Source organism: Coprinopsis cinerea (assembly GCF_000182895.1).
Source record: "Coprinopsis cinerea okayama7#130 chromosome 11 map unlocalized cont3.11, whole genome shotgun sequence".
In the NCBI taxonomy this organism is placed as follows: domain Eukaryota; kingdom Fungi; phylum Basidiomycota; class Agaricomycetes; order Agaricales; family Psathyrellaceae; genus Coprinopsis; species Coprinopsis cinerea.
The window spans coordinates 1,678,378-1,700,615 of NW_003307534.1; the positions used below are offsets into that span (position 1 = coordinate 1,678,378).

The 22,238-nt window shown below is 51.8% G+C and overlaps 8 protein-coding genes across 8 annotated transcripts; 4 read left to right on the forward strand and 4 right to left on the reverse strand.

Moving 5' to 3' along the window:
* Positions 1-73: 73 nt before the first annotated feature.
* CC1G_09250 (succinate dehydrogenase iron-sulfur subunit) lies at positions 74-1,138 on the forward strand. Its single transcript, XM_001838821.2, has 4 exons — positions 74-481; positions 535-633; positions 683-849; positions 908-1,138. The coding sequence occupies exons 1-4, from the start codon at positions 100-102 to the stop codon at positions 1,058-1,060; spliced, it is 801 nt and encodes a 266-aa protein (XP_001838873.1). The 5' UTR covers positions 74-99; the 3' UTR covers positions 1,061-1,138.
* A 589-nt stretch (positions 1,139-1,727) lies between these two features.
* CC1G_09249 (hypothetical protein) lies at positions 1,728-2,931 on the reverse strand (the record flags this gene model as incomplete). The annotated part of the gene is made up of 6 exons (XM_001838820.2): positions 1,728-1,871; positions 1,948-2,279; positions 2,343-2,421; positions 2,494-2,716; positions 2,770-2,779; positions 2,844-2,931. 6 exons carry the CDS (start codon positions 2,929-2,931, stop codon positions 1,728-1,730), a joined length of 876 nt encoding a protein of 291 aa, XP_001838872.2.
* Positions 2,932-4,689: 1,758 nt separating this feature from the next.
* CC1G_09248 (hypothetical protein) lies at positions 4,690-5,877 on the forward strand (the record flags this gene model as incomplete). The annotated part of the gene is made up of 5 exons (XM_001838819.2): positions 4,690-4,777; positions 4,848-5,131; positions 5,188-5,266; positions 5,335-5,666; positions 5,734-5,877. 5 exons carry the CDS (start codon positions 4,690-4,692, stop codon positions 5,875-5,877), a joined length of 927 nt encoding a protein of 308 aa, XP_001838871.2.
* A 143-nt stretch (positions 5,878-6,020) lies between these two features.
* CC1G_09247 (hypothetical protein) lies at positions 6,021-7,596 on the reverse strand (the record flags this gene model as incomplete). The annotated part of the gene is made up of 7 exons (XM_001838818.2): positions 6,021-6,140; positions 6,200-6,364; positions 6,427-6,591; positions 6,689-6,787; positions 6,812-6,881; positions 6,950-6,968; positions 7,023-7,596. The coding sequence occupies 7 exons, from the start codon at positions 7,594-7,596 to the stop codon at positions 6,021-6,023; spliced, it is 1,212 nt and encodes a 403-aa protein (XP_001838870.2).
* Positions 7,597-7,712: 116 nt separating this feature from the next.
* On the forward strand, positions 7,713-9,302 carry CC1G_09246 (pre-mRNA splicing factor; the record flags this gene model as incomplete). Its single annotated transcript, XM_001838817.1, has 1 exon — positions 7,713-9,302. One exon carries the CDS (start codon positions 7,713-7,715, stop codon positions 9,300-9,302), a length of 1,590 nt encoding a protein of 529 aa, XP_001838869.1.
* Positions 9,303-9,344: 42 nt separating this feature from the next.
* On the forward strand, positions 9,345-14,994 carry CC1G_09245 (DNA polymerase theta/eta; the record flags this gene model as incomplete). Its single annotated transcript, XM_001838816.2, has 12 exons — positions 9,345-10,579; positions 10,632-10,941; positions 10,998-11,182; positions 11,241-11,415; positions 11,470-12,321; positions 12,385-12,641; positions 12,701-13,094; positions 13,148-13,462; positions 13,522-13,741; positions 13,800-14,227; positions 14,287-14,390; positions 14,447-14,994. 12 exons carry the CDS (start codon positions 9,345-9,347, stop codon positions 14,880-14,882), a joined length of 4,911 nt encoding a protein of 1,636 aa, XP_001838868.1. The 3' UTR covers positions 14,883-14,994.
* A 103-nt stretch (positions 14,995-15,097) lies between these two features.
* CC1G_09244 (delta-12-fatty acid desaturase) lies at positions 15,098-17,142 on the reverse strand (the record flags this gene model as incomplete). The annotated part of the gene is made up of 12 exons (XM_001838815.2): positions 15,098-15,348; positions 15,403-15,426; positions 15,488-15,649; positions 15,710-15,799; positions 16,021-16,103; positions 16,160-16,180; positions 16,242-16,402; positions 16,462-16,512; positions 16,564-16,646; positions 16,695-16,904; positions 16,966-17,042; positions 17,102-17,142. The coding sequence occupies 12 exons, from the start codon at positions 17,140-17,142 to the stop codon at positions 15,098-15,100; spliced, it is 1,254 nt and encodes a 417-aa protein (XP_001838867.2).
* A 1,712-nt stretch (positions 17,143-18,854) lies between these two features.
* Positions 18,855-22,016, reverse strand: CC1G_09243 (hypothetical protein; the record flags this gene model as incomplete). Its single annotated transcript, XM_001838814.2, has 17 exons — positions 18,855-19,181; positions 19,235-19,255; positions 19,316-19,552; positions 19,611-19,711; positions 19,764-19,843; positions 19,894-19,944; positions 19,997-20,466; positions 20,520-20,576; positions 20,632-20,740; positions 20,793-21,027; positions 21,081-21,139; positions 21,198-21,361; positions 21,421-21,539; positions 21,589-21,643; positions 21,696-21,747; positions 21,799-21,821; positions 21,875-22,016. The coding sequence occupies 17 exons, from the start codon at positions 22,014-22,016 to the stop codon at positions 19,141-19,143; spliced, it is 2,016 nt and encodes a 671-aa protein (XP_001838866.2). The 3' UTR covers positions 18,855-19,140.
* Between the last annotated feature and the right edge of the window lie 222 nt (positions 22,017-22,238).

The following is a 22,238-nucleotide window of genomic DNA, read 5'->3' on the forward strand; positions in this document are numbered from 1 at the left end:
ACGCGACATAGCCGGGGCAACGAGCCAGAGAGTCCCCGTCGTTGCACTGTTTTCCCAAATCCACTCTTCCGACCTTCCACTTCACGCCTTTCTCCCGATATGCAGTCTCTCGCTCTCGCAAAGCACGCGCTGCGAGCACAGCCAGCGCGCCTCACCCTCGCCCGCACGCTCGCCACGGCCACCGAGAAACCAGTCCTCCTCAAGGAATTCAAAATCTACCGATGGAACCCAGACAAGCCTGAGGAGAAGCCCAAGCTCGAGAGCTACAAAATCGACTTGAACCAGACGGGGCCTATGATTCTCGATGCGCTTATCAAGATTAAGAACGAGGTGGACCCCACTTTGACCTTTAGAAGGTCGTGCAGAGAGGGCATTTGCGGCTCGTGCGCCATGAACATTGACGGCCAGAACACCCTCGCCTGTCTCTGCAGAATCGACAGGAACGCGTCCAAGGACACCAAGATTTACCCTCTTCCCCACAGTATGTCTTCATTCGAGCCCCTTGTGCGTGAGCTGGGTGCTGACAGAATGTAGTGTACATCGTCAAGGACCTTGTTCCCGACATGACCCAGTTCTACAAGCAGTACAAGTCGATTCAGCCCTGGCTGCAGAACGATAACCCCCCGGAGAAGGGTGAGTTCTGTTTTATGTTGATTCGAGACATTTGACTGAATTGGTGAAGGCGAGCACCTGCAATCCCCCGAGGACCGCAAGAAGCTCGACGGTCTCTACGAATGTATCCTCTGCGCCTGCTGCTCTACTTCCTGCCCATCCTACTGGTGGAACCAGGATGAATACCTCGGCCCGGCCACCCTCATGCAGGCCTACCGATGGATCGCTGACTCTCGAGTGCGTACCTTTCCTCCTTTCTATCTCCTCCTACCCCGCTGACATCATGATTCACCAGGACACGCACACCGAGGAGCGCAAGGACCGATTGCAGAACGAAATGAGCATGTACCGCTGCCACACCATCTTCAACTGTTCGCGAACCTGTCCCAAGGGTCTCAACCCCGCCGCTGCCATCGCCAAGATCAAGTTGGAGCTCGCTGCAGAGTAGACGACGACGCGCTTTGTAGGTTGTGCATAAGAGAGGAAGAACGGGAAGGTCACCTAAACCCTCATCATACTTTTTTAATTTTTTTGCATTCATGGATAGCGCGTAATGTTTTCTCTGTATCACAGTCGGTCCCTAATTTCACATGCATATTCGTTGAAGCAACATTGGCTCGTGTGATGTCTAGCGCTTTGAGTGGACGGCTGGTTAGAGGATGGTATGGGTAAGTCCTGGTGCCTGTCTATTCCTTCATTTGCTCACCTATCCTCTGTGCTTTAGTCCTATCTCACGCTCCTTCATTCGACGCCACAACCCTTCGTACTTGGCCGCTGCAACCACAGTCTTGTCCACCTTAACACCAAGGCGCTATTCAATAACCTTCTATGGACCTTCAAGTGGTGCCGCCCCGTCCGGTGTCGTCCATCACCCACGGCCTCAAGCTTCCCTCATACAGTCAACGGTTGGAGTGGTGTCTATAGCAGTCGGCCAGCTTTGGTATCTTTGCTTTGAGTCGTGCTTCAGCGGCGGTCGGTGCCTCAGTGGCATAGTGGCATAGCGGCCCATTTCTAAATGCGCTGCCCGACACTCGAAAACTGTCGATAGATTGAGAGCGGATTGGATCATGATCCTCAACTGATCATCTTCCATGTCCCGGGCTGCATATGTATCTTTACACTTTGGTATCCAGATGGAAAGATTTGGGACCCGAACTCAGGTCTATCCTAGTAGTCGGAACCTGGCCCCAATTCTCCGGGCGCTTAACCCACGACGTCCCAATCGCCACGCGGAAGATGATCATTTGTGGTGCAAGTGCCTACAGAAAGTTGAAACCCAGTCAGTACCTAACGCATCCGAAAGCATTAAACCCCCCCAAAAAAATATACACTTACAATCATACTGCTATACCCCATATAAAAAAACCACTTCACCCGGTACGCAGTCCAATTCCCCCAAATCGCACTAGAAACGGCGTATCCAGCGCCAACAACCGTCAAAATCGCGGCGGACTCGACGAGCATGGCGATGACGTTCGTATAGACTTTGTCGTCCGCAGCTTTCACCGAGCGGGACATCCACTGGCGCGCCTTGACGAGGCGGTACGAGATGAGCGATGTGATCACGATGTGCAGTGTTACGAAGATGAAGATGTCGGCTGCTTGCCAGCGGAAGTTCTCCCCTGTGAAGTTGGCTGAGAGGGGGATGAGGGTGCGGATGCTGATAGCTGGATAACAGTGTATTTATTAGTCTATGTATTGACTGGGGAAGGGATTAGGGGCAGCCATACCTAGGTTAACAACATAAATCATTACAGGAACTCCAGCAATCCAGAGATGATCCCTCCAGAAGATAAAACATCGATACACCTATTATTATCGCAGTCATCAGCCTCCACACCATGGCACCCCTTCATAGGCATCCACAGATCTAACTCTCACCAGCAGCGCATCTCCAATCCACCGCTGCATAGGGCTCGCAACCAAATGCGTCGCATTCACCGCAGTCGAGTAAAACCTCTGCGAGACCTCCGTGTCGTTCCACAGACTTGGGGAGGTGTTGAGGATGACGTTGTAGGAGACCCAAGCGCCGGTGGCGGCGCTGATCCACCCGAGTACGAGGATGGCGAAGCTCACGGCCAGGTAGAGCAGTTTCATCCGCCGGCTGTAGGACGGGAGGAGTCGAGGAACCGAGAGAAGATGTAGCCCCACATGAACATTTGAATCGCTAGAGTGGTAGAGTTAATTAGCCTCCCTCGATAGGACAGTGAGACTACGAGTCAATCTCATACCTGCGACGGCAGCCTGCACCATCGTATTAGCCTGCAAACATCCCAGAAAGAACCGCGAGAACTTCGAGTGGTCCATCTCCTCCGACATCTTGGGGCCAGCAGCAAGAGCCTGAGGGAGAAGGTCAAGGGCGGTAAGCAGCAGTAAGAAAGAAAACGGGATGTGAATTGAAAGCGATGATATCCAGATGGGAGGAGCCCACACCTCGGTAAGTAGCCTCTCTTAAGCACCCTTTGGGCGAGCCGCCCGAGGTGTATTTAGAACTTCCAGCGGTGCTGTCAAGCTCCCAAACATTGACGGATCCCAGCAAGGAGACCCTCGGTAACCTCCAACTAATAATATCCGCTCAGCGCTCAGCCTTCATTGGAATGGAGTCAATGGACATCGAATCCCGTGTCACGACGTAAGAATCAGAAGGCGGGGTTAGTATTCTACCTTAATTCTACGCCTTGGAGATTTGCGGAAGTGCGGATGCGGTATCTTAACCTGACCATGGCTGGATCCAGGACCCAGATGGTTTATGATCGAGGATTACTAAAGGTCATTAACTGCTACCTAAATCTCTCTGAAATACACGGGCAAGGCGATTCTTCCTTGCTTCGAAATATACTTAGTTTTAAGATGCACGAATCCTAGTAGCCTGAGTGTGATCAAGTTCCCTTTGGCACTCGATCTGATCAGAAATTTCTAATGCTAGTACATACTCGTCGGCGCAGGATGGGCGCTAGACTCCGTCAGAAGAAGAAGAAGACCACTGTGGCTCCACGCAGCGTCACGGTGTAGCGAACAGCCGTACTCCCCATTACAGTGACCCTGATTCTCCACACTTCTCCGAGTCAATGTCACGATTGGCCATCCATCGCTATCGCTGCGCATGATAGTAACGGGATTAGAGGTATTAATGAACATCTTATCTTATCGTCATTTAACGAGGATGAGCAGATACCGACATCGATATCATGGAATTCAGATCGTTAGTATGTAACACCCGAGTTGGTCAGGCGGGTTACTCGGGCAGGGCTTTGTGTCGAGTCAGAGTAATTCCCTTGAAAATGGTCTATTCGCTTCTTTACAGCGGTAGCGCGGGTATAGAATATCGCTTCTATTGGAGTGGAGGGAGGTATAGGGTACCATGCCGTTCATGAGGAGTGAAACGTTCAGATGCTTGCTCCACTTCATCTCTTGTATTTAGGTGCCCAATCGCTAGGCGATGAGTCTTGGCGGGCGCTCCAGTAGTCCCGCCCCGGGACTGACCCAGAGACTCTTCCTCTGATCACGGACAGGTGAATGGCCCTTCTATTGCGAGGCCACCAGTGTATCCTCTTCATTCAACTTCGTTACAGAGGTCTACCCCGCAACGATCTTCTCGCCTTCGAGTTCCTGATGAACGCGACTTCCCCCATCTGATGTTGGCGCTTTCCACTTTAGATAAGTAAGGAAGGCTCCCAGCACCTCCCTTGCTCAGTGATCACAACCGCAGCGTTACCAGCTCTAACAGACCTTCTGATTTCTTCCGTTACGTTGCGATACGGGAATCGATGTCCATTCCAATGAAGGCTGAGCGCTAAGTGCCTATAGGTTGAAAGTTACCGCGGGGACGTCTCCTTGAAACGAGATGGGATCCGTCAATGTTCGCGGAGATGGAGAGCTTATTATGTACTACTAGTACTTCTGAATGCGTTTCTGAATACCCCTTGGGCGGCTCGATCGAAGGGTATTTAAGAGTGGTTACTTACTGAGGTGTGGACTCCTCCCATCTGGATATCATCGCTCTTCCCAACCCGCCTTTTCCTTACCCCTACCACCCTTGACCTCAGTCTCCCTCAGGCTCTTGCTGCTGGTTCCAAGATGTCGGAGGAGATGGACTACTCAGAGTACTCGCGGTTCTTTTTGGGATGTTTGCAAGCTAATACGATGGTGCAGGCTGCCGTCGCAGGTACGGATCGTCTCGTAGTCTTTCACTGTCCGATCCAGGGAGGCTAATTAATTCCACGGCCGTACTCTAGCGATTCAAATGTTCATGTGGGGCTACATCCTCTCTCGGTTCCTCGAGCTCCCGTCCTACAGCCGGCGGATGAAGCTGCTCTACCTGGCCGTGAGCCTCGCCATCCTGGTACTCGGGTGTATCAGCGCCTCCGCGGGCGCCTGGGTCTCGTACAATATCATCCTCAACACCTCGCCCACGCTGGAGAACGAGCCGGAGGTCTCGCAGAGGTTTTACTCGACGGCGGTGAATGCGACGCATGTGGTTACGAATGCTATGCAAAGGTGGATTGGAGATGCGTTATTGGTGAGGTGGGATCTCTGGATGAAGGGGTGCCATGGTGTAGCTGATGACTGCGATAGGTGTATCGATGTTTTATCTTCTGGAATGATCATCTCTGGATTGCTGGAGTGCCTGTGATGATTTATGTTGTCAACCTCGGTACGCCCTTGCCCTTCATCCTTTCCCCAGTCCATACAGAGACTAATAGATGATACGCCGTTATCCAGCTATCAGCATCCGCACCCTAATCCCCCTCTCCGCCAACTTCACAGGGGAGAACTTCCGCTGGCAAGCAGCCGACATCTTCATCTTCGTAACCCTGCACATCACAATCACCTCGCTCATCTCGTACCGCCTCGTCAAAACGCGCCAGTGGATGTCGCAGTCGGTGCAAGCGGCGGACGATAAAGTCTATACGAATGTCATCGCTATGCTGGTTGAGTCTGCGGCGGTTTTGACGATCGTTGGCGCTGGATATGCGGTGGCTAATTCGATTTGGGAGAATTGGACGGCGTATCAGGTACAGTGGGTTTTTTATATGGGGTATAGTAGTATGATTGTGAGTGTACTCTCCGTTGTTCAAGTTTAAGGATGTTGCTGATGTGTTGTGGAATTTGAATACACAGGCACTTGCACCGCAGTTGATCATTTTCCGGGTGGCGATTGGGAGGTCGTGGGTTAAGCGCCCGGAGAATTGGGGACAGGATTCGATTACTAGGGTAGACCTGAGTTCGGTTTCTAAATCTTTCAATTTTGATACCAAAGTGTAAGATGTATACCTTGTCCTAAGTACGGAGCTAGATCTCTTGTCGTGTGTATGTAAGTAGGTTAGGTTAGGTTACGTGTATGTATGTAGTGGAAGTATACCCCGAACACGCTGGTCGATTCAAGCCTGAGTAGCAAGAAATTGGGGTTATACTGTTGTGAACCGTGATGCTGGAACACTGTGTAAACCAGTCGAATCGAATCTAGACTCTTTCAATTCTAGAAGGAGGTCGTTTAGGCCTTTGAATTGTTGTACTTTGTCGGATTTCTGGTAATCACTATCAGAACCACGTGCACGTTCGAAGATGTCAGTCGAAAAAAGATTACCTTGTATTTCACGACTCGACCTGAGGTGCTTGATACGGCGTAGAAGAGGGTTTCGGAACGTGATTTGTCCCCTTCGGACTCATATGTCAACTTGAAGGAAAGGAGTCCGGGGCCTGCTTTGACTTTTGCTTTGCCCTTTTTCTGAAGGCCTGGGTCAAGGAAGTTCTGTCGAGTGCCTCAGCAATCTTCAACCCAAGTTGGCAACAGATACAGATACTATTACGAACCTTGGCCACGTATGAACTAACAGTCTCAGCAATCGAAAGGCCGACAAAACAAACGATTTTAGGTCGGTACTTGTGCATCTTGACGAAGAAGGGGGCGACGCAGGCTAGGCTTTCGGCTTTGGAGAGTTCGGATGCTTCGGCTGTTGGGCGCCCTACGAGGTTGGTCTGGGGTTTGATTTGGTGTTAGGATTGGGTTTGGAGGTGGTGTTGAGGGAAGGGGAGGGGTGGGAATAGGATGAGGGGAAGAGGGAAGAGAACTCACTAGTCCGATGCTGTGACGGTCGGGGAGGGTAAAGTCTTCTTGGGGTTTCATTCGTGTTGAGGTGAGACCTGAGGAGCGGATTTGGTGAGTTGAGTGTGGCTATGGAATAAATGGAGGGCATACCGGACTCATGAAGACAACTCCAGAAATGATTTGTTGGCCCGGCGAAATGGTGGCCAAGTGTCGCGGATACCTGGCCAGGACTGTACGTTGTGACAAAGCTCAGAACCAAATCTCTTTTCTTGGGGGCCTCAGGCTCACTTTATTCCGCAGAAGATTACTGAGAGGATAGGTTATCATTTTCGTTTCAATGGTCAAGCCAGGACGTACGTACTGTCAAGGTCTGGCTTGAGATTGTCATTGACCGGTCGAAGGTGTGCGTAAACAGACGGGTCAGCGTAGCCTCGCTTTGGTTTCTTGGGTGAAGACCCCCTGGATCTGCTTGATTCCCTGGATTTCTTGTCTTCGGACGGTAAGGAGCGCTTCAGCCTGGCTCGTGGTTCGTCCGAGTCCTGCCCGGGGACAGTGGTAGCTGGGGACGACGTTCCATCCGGAGTTCCGTTCTCGCTCTTCAGAGGCGTATGAAGGGAAGAGTTGCCGCCAGGAGAAGGGATATCGTCTAGGTTGGGCTCTCTTGGGGTGACAGTGCCCTTGGTGTCTGTAGGCGAACCCTGGAGCCTCTGCTCTTCTTCATCGTCCTCCCTTTTGGGCTGTAGTGCCTGATTCACCCTCGTGGCGGTTCTGGTGGCTGGTTTGGTATAGGCATAAGAAGCCAGACGGTTCAAGACACTTTCAGAGTTGTCGATAGACCCCATATCCTGTCCATTTTTCGCAAACCCACGACGACGCAGAACGGCAAATGAAGGTGGAGCAGAGTCCCGTTTTAGGTGATGGGAAAACCGAGTCATGCTAAGTCGAGCTTATCTAATTTGCTAACTCAATTTCTCGCAGCCGTGATGAATAATAATATTCCGCGTCAACTTGTGTGTTTTGCACCTTCGACCGCGACGGCGACGAGACGATTATGTCTGGACGAAAAGGACCTGATCTGTCAGGCTACAACTATGGCGCAATCTCTTCTCTGGTGTTGACCGCAGATAGGTCTGCGCTGCCGAGGAGAGACAAAGAGCCCGATGGCGCGCCGACGACTCTGGCAGGTCGCATTGACCCCAAGGAAATGGGCTCACGCGTCCAGAGACAGGCCCCCAAGGACCTAGACAAAAAGAAGAAAAAGGCCGCCGACAAGCTCGAAGCAGCGGAGAAGCAGTCGAAACGCAAGGCAGAGCTGGGCGCTGGGTTTGGCTATGCGGATATTATCGAGGCGACGCAGGACGTCGAGGGTTTGACGTATCGACCGCGGACGGCGGAGACGCGTGAAGTCTACCAGCTCATGCTCAGCGCGGTGCATTCGGCGTTGGGAGACCAGGCGCAGGACATCGTGCGGAGTGCGGCCGATACTGTTTTGGAGTCGTTGAAGAACGAGGGGTTGAAGGATTTCGACAAGAAGAAGGAGATTGAGGAGGTTATTGGGCCCATCTCGAACGAGCTGTTCTCGCAGCTGTTGGGGTTGTCGAAGAAGATTACCGACTATAATGAGGAGGACGAGACGATGAAGGACCCTGATGCCGAGAGGAAGGACGCGGAGATTGATGACGAGGTGGGCGTGGCGGTCGTGTTCGATGACGAGGAGGCAGAGGACGACGATGACGAAGGTTTCGAGATCAACGAGGGGTCCGACAGCGACGACGACGAGGAAGACGAAGAGGAGGAAGTACCAGAGGGTATGGACGCCGACGACGAAGAACTCGTCATTGGTGGTTCGTCAAGCAAAGACAAGAAGGACAAGGCCGACAAGGATATCGTTTCCCCTCACTCAGTCGACGGTTTCTGGGTGCAGCGACAGATAGCAGAAGTCTACCCCGACCCCGTCACTGCCGCCGACAAAGCAGCAGCCGTCCTCAGCATCCTCGGTTCAGAATCCAGCGCCCGCGACGCCGAAAATCAACTTATGGAGCTTTTCGACTACCAGAGTTTCCACATCATCGCCAAATTCATCAAGAACCGCGACGTCGTTGTCTGGTGTACGAAGCTTATGCGAAGCGACGCCGACGAGCGCGTCAACGTGGAGGTGGCCATGCGGGAGAAGGGTGTTGGTTGGATTTTGCGCGAGCTGGCTGGAGACCGACAGGCCAAAGCCAAGTCATCAGACGCCATGGACGTTGACCAGCCAAAGGTTGTCCCCAAGACCGCCACGCTCGCCCCTGGTTCAACGGTTCAGCCCAAACGAACGATCGACCTGGAAAGCATGGTTTTCAGCCAAGGCGGGCACCTCATGTCGAACAAGAAGTGCAAATTGCCTGAAGGCTCCTTCAAGCGGAGTAGGAAGGGCTTCGAGGAGATCCACGTCCCCGCCGCCAAGTCGAAGCCTGTTGCTCCCAACGAACTCGTCCCTATCGAAAACCTTCCCGCTTGGGCTCGCCCAGCATTCGGCTCCAACGTTCGCAACCTGAACCGAATTCAGAGTAAACTCTACCCAGTAGCGTTTGGCACAGACGAGCCTATTCTCCTCTGCGCTCCTACTGGTGCCGGAAAGGCGAGTACATCCATTTTCTAATCTGCGGCGCGGCTAACCCCTACTTTACAGACCAACGTAGCCATGTTGACTATTCTCAACGAGCTCGCCAAGCACCGACGTGATGACGGTTCCTTCGACCTCGACGCCTTCAAGATCGTCTACATCGCTCCCATGAAGGCTCTCGTGGCCGAGATGGTTGGCAACTTTTCCAGTCGACTCAAGCAGTTCGGCATCAACGTTGACGAACTTACCGGTGACTCCCAAATGACCAAGCAACAAATCGCCGAGACTCAAATCATCGTCGCCACACCCGAGAAGTGGGACGTCATCACTCGCAAGAGCACCGACACCAGTTATACCAACCTCGTCCGTCTCATCATCATTGACGAGATTCACTTGTTGCACGACGAGCGTGGTCCCGTCGTCGAGAGTATCATCGCCCGTACCATTCGCAGGATGGAGCAGACAAACGAGTATGTTCGACTTGTCGGTCTTTCCGCCACCCTCCCCAACTACCAAGACGTCGCCACCTTCCTCCGCGTGGACGAGAAGAAGGGCCTGTTCTACTTCGACGCCTCTTACCGACCTTGCGGCCTCCAGCAACAATTCGTCGGTATCACCGAGAAGAAGGCTATCAAGCGCTACCAGGTTATGAACGAAGTCTGCTACGAGAAGGTGCTCGACCACGCCGGCAAGAACCAGTCCCTCGTCTTTGTCCACTCGCGAAAGGAGACTGCCAAGACTGCCAGGTTCTTGCGCGACATGGCTGTAGACAAGGAGACGATTACGCAGTTCGTCAAGCCCGATGGTGCGACACGCGAGATTCTCCTGCAAGAGGTGGAGAACGTCAAGGACCCCAACTTGAAGGATCTACTCCCCTTCGGTTTTGCCATCCACCACGCCGGTATGAACCGTGCCGACCGAACGACTGTTGAAGAGCTGTTCAGCGAGGGTCACATCCAAGTGCTCGTTTGTACCGCCACGCTCGCGTGGGGTGTCAACCTTCCCGCCCACACCGTCATCATCAAGGGTACCCAGATCTACAACCCCGAGAAGGGCCGCTGGGTCGAACTTTCATCGCAGGACGTCCTACAGATGCTTGGTCGCGCCGGTCGTCCCCAGTTCGATACCTATGGTGAAGGCGTTATCATCACGAACCATTCGGAAATGCAGTACTATCTCAGTCTGTTGAACCAGCAGCTGCCTATTGAGTCGCAGTTTGTGTCCAAGTTGGCGGATAACCTGAATGCGGAGATTGTTTTGGGCACGATTAGGAATCGGGATGAGGCTGTTCAGTGGTTGGGGTACACGTACTAGTGAGTTCTTTCTTCTGCTTGGTGAAGGTGTTGGCGTTGACACTCCTTTTAGCTACGTTCGTATGCTCAAGGACCCGGCACTCTACAACGTCGGCGCGGACTACATGGAGGACGACGAGCAGCTTGTCCAGAAACGCGCGGATATCGTGCACTCGGCGGCTGTCATGCTGGAGAAGTGCCAGCTCCTCAAGTATGAGCGGTCGACTGGCCGATTCCAGAGCACCGAGCTCGGTCGGATTGCCTCGCACTACTACGTCACGTACAACTCGATGATGGTGTACAACCAGCATCTCCGCCCGACGATGTCGATGATTGAACTTTTCAGGGTGTTTGCGCTCTCGAATGAGTTCAAGCTTTTGCCTGTGGGTTCTCTTTGCTTTTTGGGATGGGATGGTGTGGCTGACGACTGGTATTTCAGGTCCGGCAAGAGGAGAAGATGGAGTTGTCGAAATTGTTGGAGAGAGTGCCGATTCCGGTGAAGGAGAGTGTGGACGAACCGCCTGCCAAGATCAACGTTCTTCTGCAAGCGTATATCTCTGGGTTGAAGCTAGACGGCTTCGTCCTCGTTGCGGACATGGTCTTCATCCAACAATCTGCTGGACGGTACGTTCCCGCCACTCTCATCTACGACGTTCCCTCGGTAATGAAATGTCGTTTGTAGAATTCTCCGTGCCATCTTTGAGATCTGTCTTAGAAGAGGATGGGCGGTGCCGGCCAAGGCTGCATTGGATATGTGCAAGATGGTGGAGAAGAAGATGTGGGGATCTATGACTCCTTTGCGACAATTCCCCAAGGTTCCTGGTGAGATTATTAGGAAGGCTGAGAGCAAGCAATTCGTGAGTTCGCTTGTTCATTTCCGTTGAAGGATGGTTTGCTAACAGTGATGATAGCCGTGGTATCGATACTATGATCTCACCCCACCCGAGCTCGGTGAACTCCTTGGTCTGCCGAAGGAAGGTCGCCGTGTCCATCGTTTGGTGCACCAGTTCCCCAAGCTTCAGCTGCAAGCCCAGGTCCAGCCTATCACCCGATCTCTCCTCAGGGTCGACCTCTCGATCATCCCCGACTTCCAATGGGATCCTGAGGTGCACGGCGGTGCCGAGTCCTTCCATATCCTCGTCGAGGATGTCGACGGAGAGGTGATCCTCTTCCACGACATGTTCGTTCTTCGACAACGTTATTCCTCGGACGAACACAATGTCACGCTCACCATCCCCATGTTCGAGCCGGTCCCACCCAACTACTACATCACCGTTATCTCCGACCGATGGCTGCACGCCGAGACGCGCTTGCCCATCTCCTTCAAGCACCTCATCCTCCCCGAAAAGTTCCCCCCTCCCACCCCTTTGCTTGACCTCCAAGCCCTCCCTCTCACCGCGCTCCACAACAAGGAATTCGAAGCGATCTACTCATCGACGATCCAGACGTTCAACAAGATCCAAACCCAAGTCTTCCAAGCACTCTACACGACGGACGAGAACGTGTTCATTGGTGCTCCGACGGGTAGCGGCAAGACGATTTGTGCCGAGTTTGCGTTGTTGAGGTTGTGGAGTAAGAGGGAGGCGAAGAGGGCTGTTTGTATTGAGCCGTATCAGGATATGGTGGATATGCGTGTTAGGGAGTGGCAGGCCAAGTTTTCGAAAGTGCAGGGTGGGAAGGAGATTGTTAGCTTGACGGGTGAGACGAGTGCGGATTTGAGGTTGTTGGAGAAGGGGGATGTTATTGTTTGTACGCCTACTCAGGTTCGTCTTTTTTTCTTGATCTTCGTTAGATTTGAGTCGAGGCTAATGGAATGGTATGTACAGTGGGATGTCATTTCGAGAAGGTGGCGCCAGAGGAAGAATGTGCAGACGTTGGGGTTGTTGATTGCTGATGAGGTGCAGCTGGTTGGTGGGGAAGTTGGGCCGACGTATGAGGTTGTGATTTCGAGGACGCGATATGTGTCTGCGCAGACGGAGATTAAGACGCGTATTGTTGCGTGTGGTGTTTCCCTTGCCAATGCTAGGGATTTGGGCGAGTGGATTGGTGCACCTTCGCATGCTATCTTCAACTTCTCTCCGAGGTATGTGCCCTCAATACGATGGCATGGGCATGGACATGCGTCTAACGACCTTTCAACAGTGCCCGACCCCTCGACATGGACATCCACCTCCAGTCCTTCCAAATCCCTCACTTCCCCTCGCTGATGATCGCCATGTCCAAACCCGCCTACCTCGCCATCTGCGAATACTCACCCAGCAAACCCGTCATCATCTTCGTCCCCTCGCGTCGCCAATGCCGTCTGACCGTGGACGACATCCTTACGCACTGTGCGGCCGACGACAAGCCCGACCGGTTCCTCAACATCGAGTTGGAGGATTTGCAGCCTCATTTGGATCATTTGCATGATAAGGGATTGGCTGAGACGTTGAAGCATGGGATTGGGTATTTCCATGAGGCACTGCATAAGCAGGATAAGAGGATTGTGCAGAGGCTGTTTGAGTCTGGTGCTATTCAGGTTTTGATTGCGTCCAAGGTTTGTTGGGTTCACATGCCCCTGTTTTACGATGGCTGATGATGGCTTTATAGGATACTGCTTGGAGTCTTCCCGTCGCTAGCTACATGGTTATCATCATGGGCGTGCAGTACTACGAAGGAAAGGAGCATCGTTATGTCGATTACCCCGTCATGGATGTCCTCCAGATGATGGGCAAGGCGTGCCGACCGCTCGAAGACGAGCGAAGCCGCTGCGTGCTCATGTGCCAGCAGACGCGCAAGGACTTTTACAAGAAGTTCTTGGCCGAGGGTCTGCCTATCGAATCGCACCTTCCTACGCACATGTTGCACGATTACTTCCTTGCCGAGATCGCCGTCAAGACGATTGAGAACAAGCAGGATGCTATGGTACGTCACGATTTTTGATGTGCGAATAGGACGCGACGACGGCTAACGGGTGTGTGTAGGATTTGTTGACCTGGACGTTCTTCTACCGCCGGATGACTCAGAACCCCAACTATTACAACCTGCACAATGTCACGCATCAGCACTTGTCGGACCATCTTTCGGATTTGGTCGAGACTACGCTCAATGATCTGGTCAACTCCAAGTGTATCGCGATCGAGGACGAGATGGATGTCTCCCCGTTGAACTTGGGTATGATTGCTGCGTACTACAACATTTCATGTGAGTACACTTCTAGTTATCCTCCCGGTGGATGGTGTCACTCATGACGACTCTTTAGACGTCACCGTCGAGGTGTACACCCTCTCCCTCAAAGAGCGGACCAAACTCAAGGGACTTCTCGAGGTTGTTTCCTCTTCGGCCGAGTTCGAAACTATCCCGATTCGTCGCCACGAAGACACGCTGCTCAAGCGAATCTACGACCGGGTTCCCGTCAAGATCGACCAACCCGACTTTGAGGCACCTCATTTCAAGACCTTCCTCCTGTTGCAGGCGCACTTCTCCCGACTGCAGCTCCCGCCGGATCTTGCTGCGGATCAGGTTCTTGTTCTTGAGAAGGTTCTGAACTTGCTGTCGGCGTGTGTGGATGTTATGTCGTCGAATGCTTGGTTGAATGCGTTGGGTGCTATGGATCTTTCGCAGATGTGTGTTCAGGGTGTGTGGGAGACGGATTCACCGCTCAAGCAGATTCCTCACTTTGAGCCTGATGTATGTTTTCTTTTTTGTATTGTTGAGGGTACAAGTATAGCTGACGTGGGCTTTTCTAGGTCATCAAACGCTGCAAGGATGCCGGGGTCGAGTCTGTCTATGATATCATGGAGTTGGAGGACGATGTTCGCAATAACCTCTTGCAAATGACTCCTGCTCAAATGTACGTCTTAGCCTTTGGCTTCTGTCGGGAGCTTCCGAAACTAACTCTTCATTTAGGCGTGATGTTGCCACCTTTGTCAATTCGTACCCTACGCTTGACGTCAGCCACCAACTCGTCAAGGGTGAGTATACGGCTGGTTCACCCATCTACCTGCAAGTGGCCCTCGCCTTTGATGCCGACGACGAAGACGACGAGCCTACCGAACCCCTCGTTGTCGCACCCTACTATCCTCTCAAGAAGATGGCCAATTGGTGGCTCGTCGTTGGCGACACTGCGACTCGCCAGCTGCTTGTCATCAAGAAGGTCACCGTCACCAAAAGCCTCAAGGTTAAACTCGAGTTTACCTTGCCTCAGGGTACCCATAAACTCAAGCTCTACGTTATCTGCGACTCGTATGTTGGTGCTGATCATGATATCTCTCTTGATCCCATCGAGGTTGCGGAAGGCGAGGATAGCGATAGTGATGAGGATATGGACAGCGATGAAGACTAGATTTAGTTTTCTTGCGTTAGAATGTGTAGTGCGGCTGTGGGCTTGTATTGTTGTTCGACTCTTTTTCTTCGTCACCTTTTACTTTTCTTTGCTAGTTGATGCATCCTTTCTATTAGGTGTAATATAGTGTAATTGCTAATCGCGATGACTGCTCAAGAAGTAGATGTAAGTGTCTAGGTATTATATGTGCCATGGTGAGAGATAGGGAAGTTGGATCAGTCCTCTTTCAGAGGAGGGTGCTGCGTCTGCGTCTCCCTTCGTGCAGCTGCTTGTGCTAGGTATTTTGGATCGACCTCTCGAACTGCCTTACCCTCCTTGTTCTTGTAGAAGATGATATCACCATCGTCGTCGACGAACAGACATTGTGTGAATGACCGGTAGAGGGCGTAGAATGACGGGGTGGAGTCATAGTTGTAGTCATCCTTCAAGACGGCTTTGATCCGTTTCGTAATTTCTGGTCCATTATCTAAGGGAAAAGGCTTAGGGATGTGGATAGAAAGGTATAAAAAGCGAGGCTTACAGAATGGTGCACGAAGGAAGAAGTCTGGAGGATGCCGAGGGGCGTCAGAATCGTTGCACTAGAAGGGTCGACGAAGAGGACTCACGATGCGCAACATGATCGTGGCTGATATTGTGGAAGAAGAAGCGGCCCATCCAACCTAGAAGTGGCCTGTCGACGGTGGCTGCAGCTCCACGGAGGAACGTCCATTCGTTCTTCCGATAATGAGGGATAGTTGGGTCAGAGTGATGGAGGTACGTGAACATTACTTGAAACCCGGGAGAGTCAGTTGGTCTGCACCAAGTTGGTGAAAACTAAATCTACTCACCGATCCTAGAGTTGGAAAATGAGTTGAACATATCAGTCTGACGTGCATCCGGAGTTGCGGAGAATCCATGGCGTACCAGTGGTTGACGAGCTGTTGGGAGCGCGTCAGTATCAGGAAATCGAAGCGCGTAAAGGAAGCGACTCTGACCAGATAAGGAGGTAGATAATACCAAAGGAAGAACTCCTTCCCTGCCAAATATAGCATCACGGCCATAGAGCCGATCCCGACGTTCGAGAGAATGATGGAGTTGCCTGATCGCAGTTAGAGTTGTACTTAGTAGTCGCTGGAAACCAGACGACTAGAACACCTACGTTGCTCGGGTTTGAACAGCGCAGAGTTTGGATTAAAGTGGTTGGTGCCGGGCGGGTACATCGGAGCACCCATCGTGTTTTGCCTACAGCACTATCATTAGCTCTCGATCGCAACGACGCTAGCCGGCAATCAACTTACGACAGGTACACCCACCAACCACTGATGAACGAGAAAGGTCAGAAATGGGGGCGGCTAGATCAAAGTTGGCCCTGAAACCTACAACATCTGCATGACGAACATTCGCCAGAGGGTCCAGAGTGGTGTCTCCTCGAAGATTTCCTCGTAGTCGGCTTTGGTAGCCTTGGTTTCGTCTGGGAGATTATATTTGGACCGGGTGTATGGGACATAGTTCTCATCCCGCTCCATGGAGGACGTCGCTTTCTATTGTATTGTACGCACCGGGGTTAGTCCTTGCTCGAGAATTCGAGCTGTTTACGCACATGATGGGCATGGTGGGTGGCTCGCCACGAGAAATAGGGTATCAGAAGATACTTTGGTAACGGTCAGCTTCGCGAAGGCGAGGAGAACTGCAAGGAACACACCGAGTGTAGAACGAAACCAATGGTATTGTTCACGATTTTGCTGTCGTATAGCGTACCGTGGCCCGCATCATGACCTTCCCGAGCTAGCGCGTTAGCATCAGGACGAGTAGGTAAAGAGGTAGCTCTCTCACCGAGACAAAAGATTCCGGCGTTTACCAAGCTCTGGAACCACCAGTAGACACACCAGAGAGAACCTTTCACTAGGGCTTTGATGTATGGCGTGGTGATGAGACCACCGAAGTCCGAGCTCGCACACGACGTTATCTGTTGGGCCAGGGTATACAAGAAGAGGCTCATGACGATATCCCTGACGAGGTACAACGTCGATTTGAATGGGTCATCTTGCCCAAGGGGTCAGGCCAACGCCGAGGTTTTGCCAGGGAGGGCGGGAGGGACACTCACTCCGAAGAAGCTGCTTAGGCACCGCGTCATGTATGTCCTTCAGAGTCGCAGTTGGTGGCGCAAAGGGCTTGCCTAGCCTAAGGGGTACTATCGGTGAGTTGACTGGTGGCGGTCGTGCTAGCCCACTTGAACTCACCTGGCCTCGTATTCAGGTCCGTTTCCCCAGAGACGGAACATATCTGTATCGCCAAGCTCGAGAGGTAGGAGTCGAGTCAGATAACTATCGCGAGACAGGCAGTTCAAGAGGGACAGATTAATGAACACCCCGGGGTAAATATATAGGTGGGTGTGTGCCAACGCCTGGATTCGTTTCCCGCGTTTCAAGATTCTCCTTAAGCGTTCCCGAGTGTCGAGGTAAGCATGACACTTGGAGGAGTGTATGCAATTACCAACTGCGGATTAACGGTGGGCCTCTGCCAACGAATCCTGATGGAAGCGTCTGTCCTCGGTAGATGGAAGTGATCCACCTCCATTCCAACAACTCCGGATACCCAGGCTCCACATGCACAGGACACGGCTGTTGTCGTTCTGTCATAGCAAAGTTAGCATTTGAACGATAATTAGAAGACCTGAAAACCTTACACGACACACTCCCACTGCGCTGATCCTCCAAACGCCATGCAGCGAGCGCGAATCGGGGAAGCAAATCCCATCGAACCTTCTTCTCACATTCCCAAGGCAAGCCAGCTGGTCACTTGCGAGTCCTATTCGGTATTGGATTGAAAGGATTTGAAAGGAGAAGCGCGAGAGTGTGGTGATTGGGAGTCGAATTGGCGATTGATGGTAGAGGTTAGAGTGTGAATCAGCTTTGGGGCGGGAACTTAAATTGCAGTCTGGGTTCCAATCCAACGGTCATGGGTACCACGGCGATCATGGCCCATAATCTCGACCGTTCATATATGTGAATGGTTCTAGCTTCTTATACCAACTAAGCTTGAGTTAGAAAGCTCCAGAGAAAGCCCACGACTGGGTCACAGCAGGTTCCGATGCGGGAGAACCGTCATTGGTCGAGACCGCAAGTATCCCTGGTCTTAACACTGGCAGCACTCACAAGTTATGGACGTATATTCAAAGCTGAATCCAGATAAAGAGTGGACACCTTCCATTGCAATTGCCACCCAGTTCTGGCTCTAGCTCGCGAAGTCCAGATCCGCCCAGGAATCCTGATTGTCCCTCCGCCACTCATTGACAACACATGCGAACTTCTTGAACCTGCGACTCGGTACGAACCTCACTGGCAGTGCTGAGTGGACGAGTTACTAAAAGTTCTGTTTACTTACATAGAAGCTGCTACGCATCCATTGGGCTGGACCGCCGATTGTGTCAGTCCTTTTTCGATTTTCCACGGGCGCCTAACTAGAGCGCCAAGCCCAAACACCCAATCCAACGGTGCCAGTGAACAGCTTCAAGGGCCGCAATACCTCGAAAACGTGGCATCTGGCAGGGGACCCGCGCTCGCCGTCAAGCGTGCGCAGGCTGTAACAAGAAGCTATAAAATTATCTGTCATGAAGTGATAGTCATCGCGACAGAACAAGGCAAACTGATAGTCATTCTAAGACGGTATCAGCCATTTTCCAGTCGTGATACTTAGGTCTATTTCTTGTTGCGTTCAAATAACCTGTCGCCGGAGACCAAGGACCACCGACACAGATAACCCCGATTGGAGCTTTTGGCTGCGATTCTGTTCGATCAACCCCAGGTCTTCAACAACCAAAACATCTCCCTTGTGGTTCATGTCAATTGACGACTTGGGTAGCCAGCAATTATCTGGATTGATTCAACAAAGAAGGGGAGTACAATACTTATGTAGTGCTGAGTATCGAGTATCAAGAACAGCCTTGGGAGGCAATATACAAATCAACAAGAGAGAAACGTAAGGACTATAGGCGCAAGTGCAATAATGTGAAGCTGGCAAAGAGTTGTAACGTACAGCATAATCGGGGAAAGGGTACGGAGCGAGGAAAAGGGGGAAGCAGTAAGCTACAAATACGAAGCAAGGTATGTACACTACGCAACAAAGGATGTCAATTATCTAGAAGGCTGAGGTATAAAGAGCCGTGTACAACAGTCGAAAGAACAGCAAATAGACACCAGTCAAGGACACTGTCACCATGGTCGTTCATCAACAGTTAGATGGACGACGTTATTCAATAAATATAAACGGAATCCGAATCTCAGATACGGTTTCCATCAATATCCAGGCCGAAAAGGTTAGCTAGTGTAAATGTCAGAATATGATCAAGTCTATGCGAAGGTGAATCCACGTACCGAGTTCACCAACGGTGAGGCCTAGCAAAGGCACAATTCGTCAGTCTACCTGCAAGCGTCATCAAACTCGAAACTACTCACGGCCCATCTTCTTTCCTGTTCCTTCTCCCAAACTACCATCAGCAAGCGACTGCTTGCGTTCTTGAAGAGCGAGGATTCGATCTTCGACAGTGTTGGCAATAACCAAACGTTGGACGTTGACGTTCCGAGTCTGGCCCAGGCGATGTACACGATCCCAGGCTTGGGATTCGACAGCCCGAGACCACGCGAGGTCGAGAGAGATGACATTGTTCGCGCGAGTAAGGTTGAGGCCGACACCTGAAAGCGACAAAATCATGAGCAGATGAAATAGAAAGCGAAGGTATAGTCGCCTTACCTCCACACTTGAGCGACATCAACATGACTCTGGCCTTGTCTTTAGACATGAACACACGAACAGCTTGGTCGCGCTTGTTACGATCCATGTCGCCCTGATACCTGCGAAGAGATGAGTGAGCGAGGGATCCAAACGAATAGACCCAAAACATACTTGACATGGGCAATTCCCTTCTCAGCGAGGTAATCCGAAACCAACGTAAGGCAAGCGGTCCACTGAGAGACGACCAAAATCTGAAAGGAAGGTCAGGAGGGGATACTTAGGGAAGGCACAAAAGATTGACCTTCTCGTCAGGTCGAGATTTGAAACTCTTCTCAATGAGCTCCATCATGTACTACGACACATTTAGTATGGGGCTGGCTGAAACAACGACGTGACAAGCTTACCTTCATCTTGGTGGAGGGGAGGAACCGAGACATGTTCTCAACCGACTCCTTGGCCAACTGCTCCTTGGTCTTGCGGCCAATCAGAACCTCCTTCTCTTCCGGAGTGTCCATCTCGTCGTCGGAATCCAAGATCACGTTGGCGCGTCGCTTCCCAAGCCGCCTCTTCAAAGCACGTCGAGCATCTTTCTCTTCTTCGTCCTCATCATCCTCGACGATAAAATCGCTCATGTCATCGTCATCGTCTTCTTCGTAGTACGACACCTTGCGCCGAGAGGTGCGAGCTGGACGAGCCCTTCCTTTTCCTTTGCCACTCGAGTCTTCGTCAACGTCCATGTAGTCTTCATCTTCCTCTTCATCCTCGTCGGAATCCTCGTCATCAGAGCTCTCGCCGTTGAGCTCCTTGCTGGTAGGCTCGAACGCCGCACGTTTGAAGATCTTCTGCTTCGTAATCGGTTCGCGACATTTAGGGCCTGAGATATCTGTCAGATCAAGTGAAGAGCATGAAGGGAAGAGCATCGCTTACATGGATGCGTATCCCTGTTGTCAGCCGCATCGATTATAGGCGTGTCAAGGTATGCATCTGAAAGACGGATGATCAGCGACGTTCCCACCGCAAAAGAGAGGGCGAAGCTCACGGATACACTCGCCACAGAACTCGTGTTTGCACTCGGTGAATACTGCACTCTCGCCCATAATCTCGAAGCAAATGGCACAGTCCTCGTCTTCCAATGCGGCATCAGCAGACTGGACGGGAGTCAGCTCCTTCCTTGTTAGATGCGAACGGTACGAGACTCACCTGCTTCTCGGCTTCCATGCGTTGAACGGCGCGGTCCTTGAACCTCTTCTTCATCTCCTCAACGAATTCGGCAGAGATCATGTTACGGGCACGGGTGAGTTCAGTGAAGACCTCGGGCTTCGAGTTGTCCACCTCGTCTCGGTGAACAAATGCAACAACATCCTCTTGGATGAGACAAGGATGGGAGCATATCTGTCGAAGACGAAGCAGTAGAACGAGAACTTGGTGGTAATTCCTATGATACAAATTTTAGAGCTGTTCAACTCGACAGTCAACGGGAAGACTTACTTCAGGACAGTGCCGGCACGAAGGAATCGGTTGAAGGTAGCTTGCGAACGGGCTTCCACCTAGCGTTAACTCAGCAAAGCACTCCTTAAAGGATAATGAGGCAAAGTAAGAACAGACCATAGTATAGATTGCGCGCTCCTCTTCCGTGAATTCCAGCGGTGTCATGGTGATCTCCTTGGGCGGAAGCTCGATGAGACGCTTCCCATCAAGTTCGGATTCCTTCGTGCGACGGATCTGGCAGGTGACGATGATGGCTTGAAGGCGAGTAACGGCGAGTTTGGCTGCAAGTCTCCATTAGAAGGGGAACCAGTGCCATTGGCAAGGAAAGGCAAGGACTCACGACTTTTCTTCTCCTTCAACGCTATATGGCGGTTAAAGGCATCCCAATCATACCAGGGGCGAACCTTCAAGAAACGAAGATAGCCGTAATAGTCGGTCAAGCCGTTGATGATGGGAGTTCTGTAACGGGCGATCAGACAATGTTACAGTGAAAGGGACGAGTATGTACCCAGTCAAGCACCACCGAAGGTTCGCCTTTAGCTCGTTGGCGGAGCGTGATGAGCCTGAGATGTCGTGAGCGAAGCACGTCATACAGATAGAGAAATAGTGCCATACGAGTGGTCCTGTTACGGATGCCCTGGGCCTCATCGAGAACAACCCGATACCACTGTGTCAATCGTCAGAGACTTTTCCGGCAAGGGTCTTCAGGAATGCTCACTTCGATCTGGAATAACAGCCCAGCTGTGAAGCCGTCAGCGCCATCGTCGTCGCACGATAATGCGAAGTGTGCCTACCTTCGTTCTTCCGCTTCTTGACCTTGGTATGGTAGTCTTCTTCGTCCGAATCTTCGACGATGAAATCATCAAGTTTCTTCTGTTTCTTGGCCTTGGCTTTCTTCTTTGCCTGAGCCTCGTAGTCCGGCCATTCGTGAGCCATGGTCTTCAAATCGAGGTGAGTGGTGAATGGGAGGTAAAAGTCACGGCGAAAACATACTGAGTAAGTCGTCAGCACAATATCGTACTCGAGCAGGTCCCGCTTTCTACGGGGACGGTTTGGACCTGCATTGCGATCGTGAGTGCATTGTACAGTGCAGAGAGGATAGACCAACCGTGATAGATCAGGACTTTCAAGCGGGTGCTAGTCTTGATTTCCAACTCC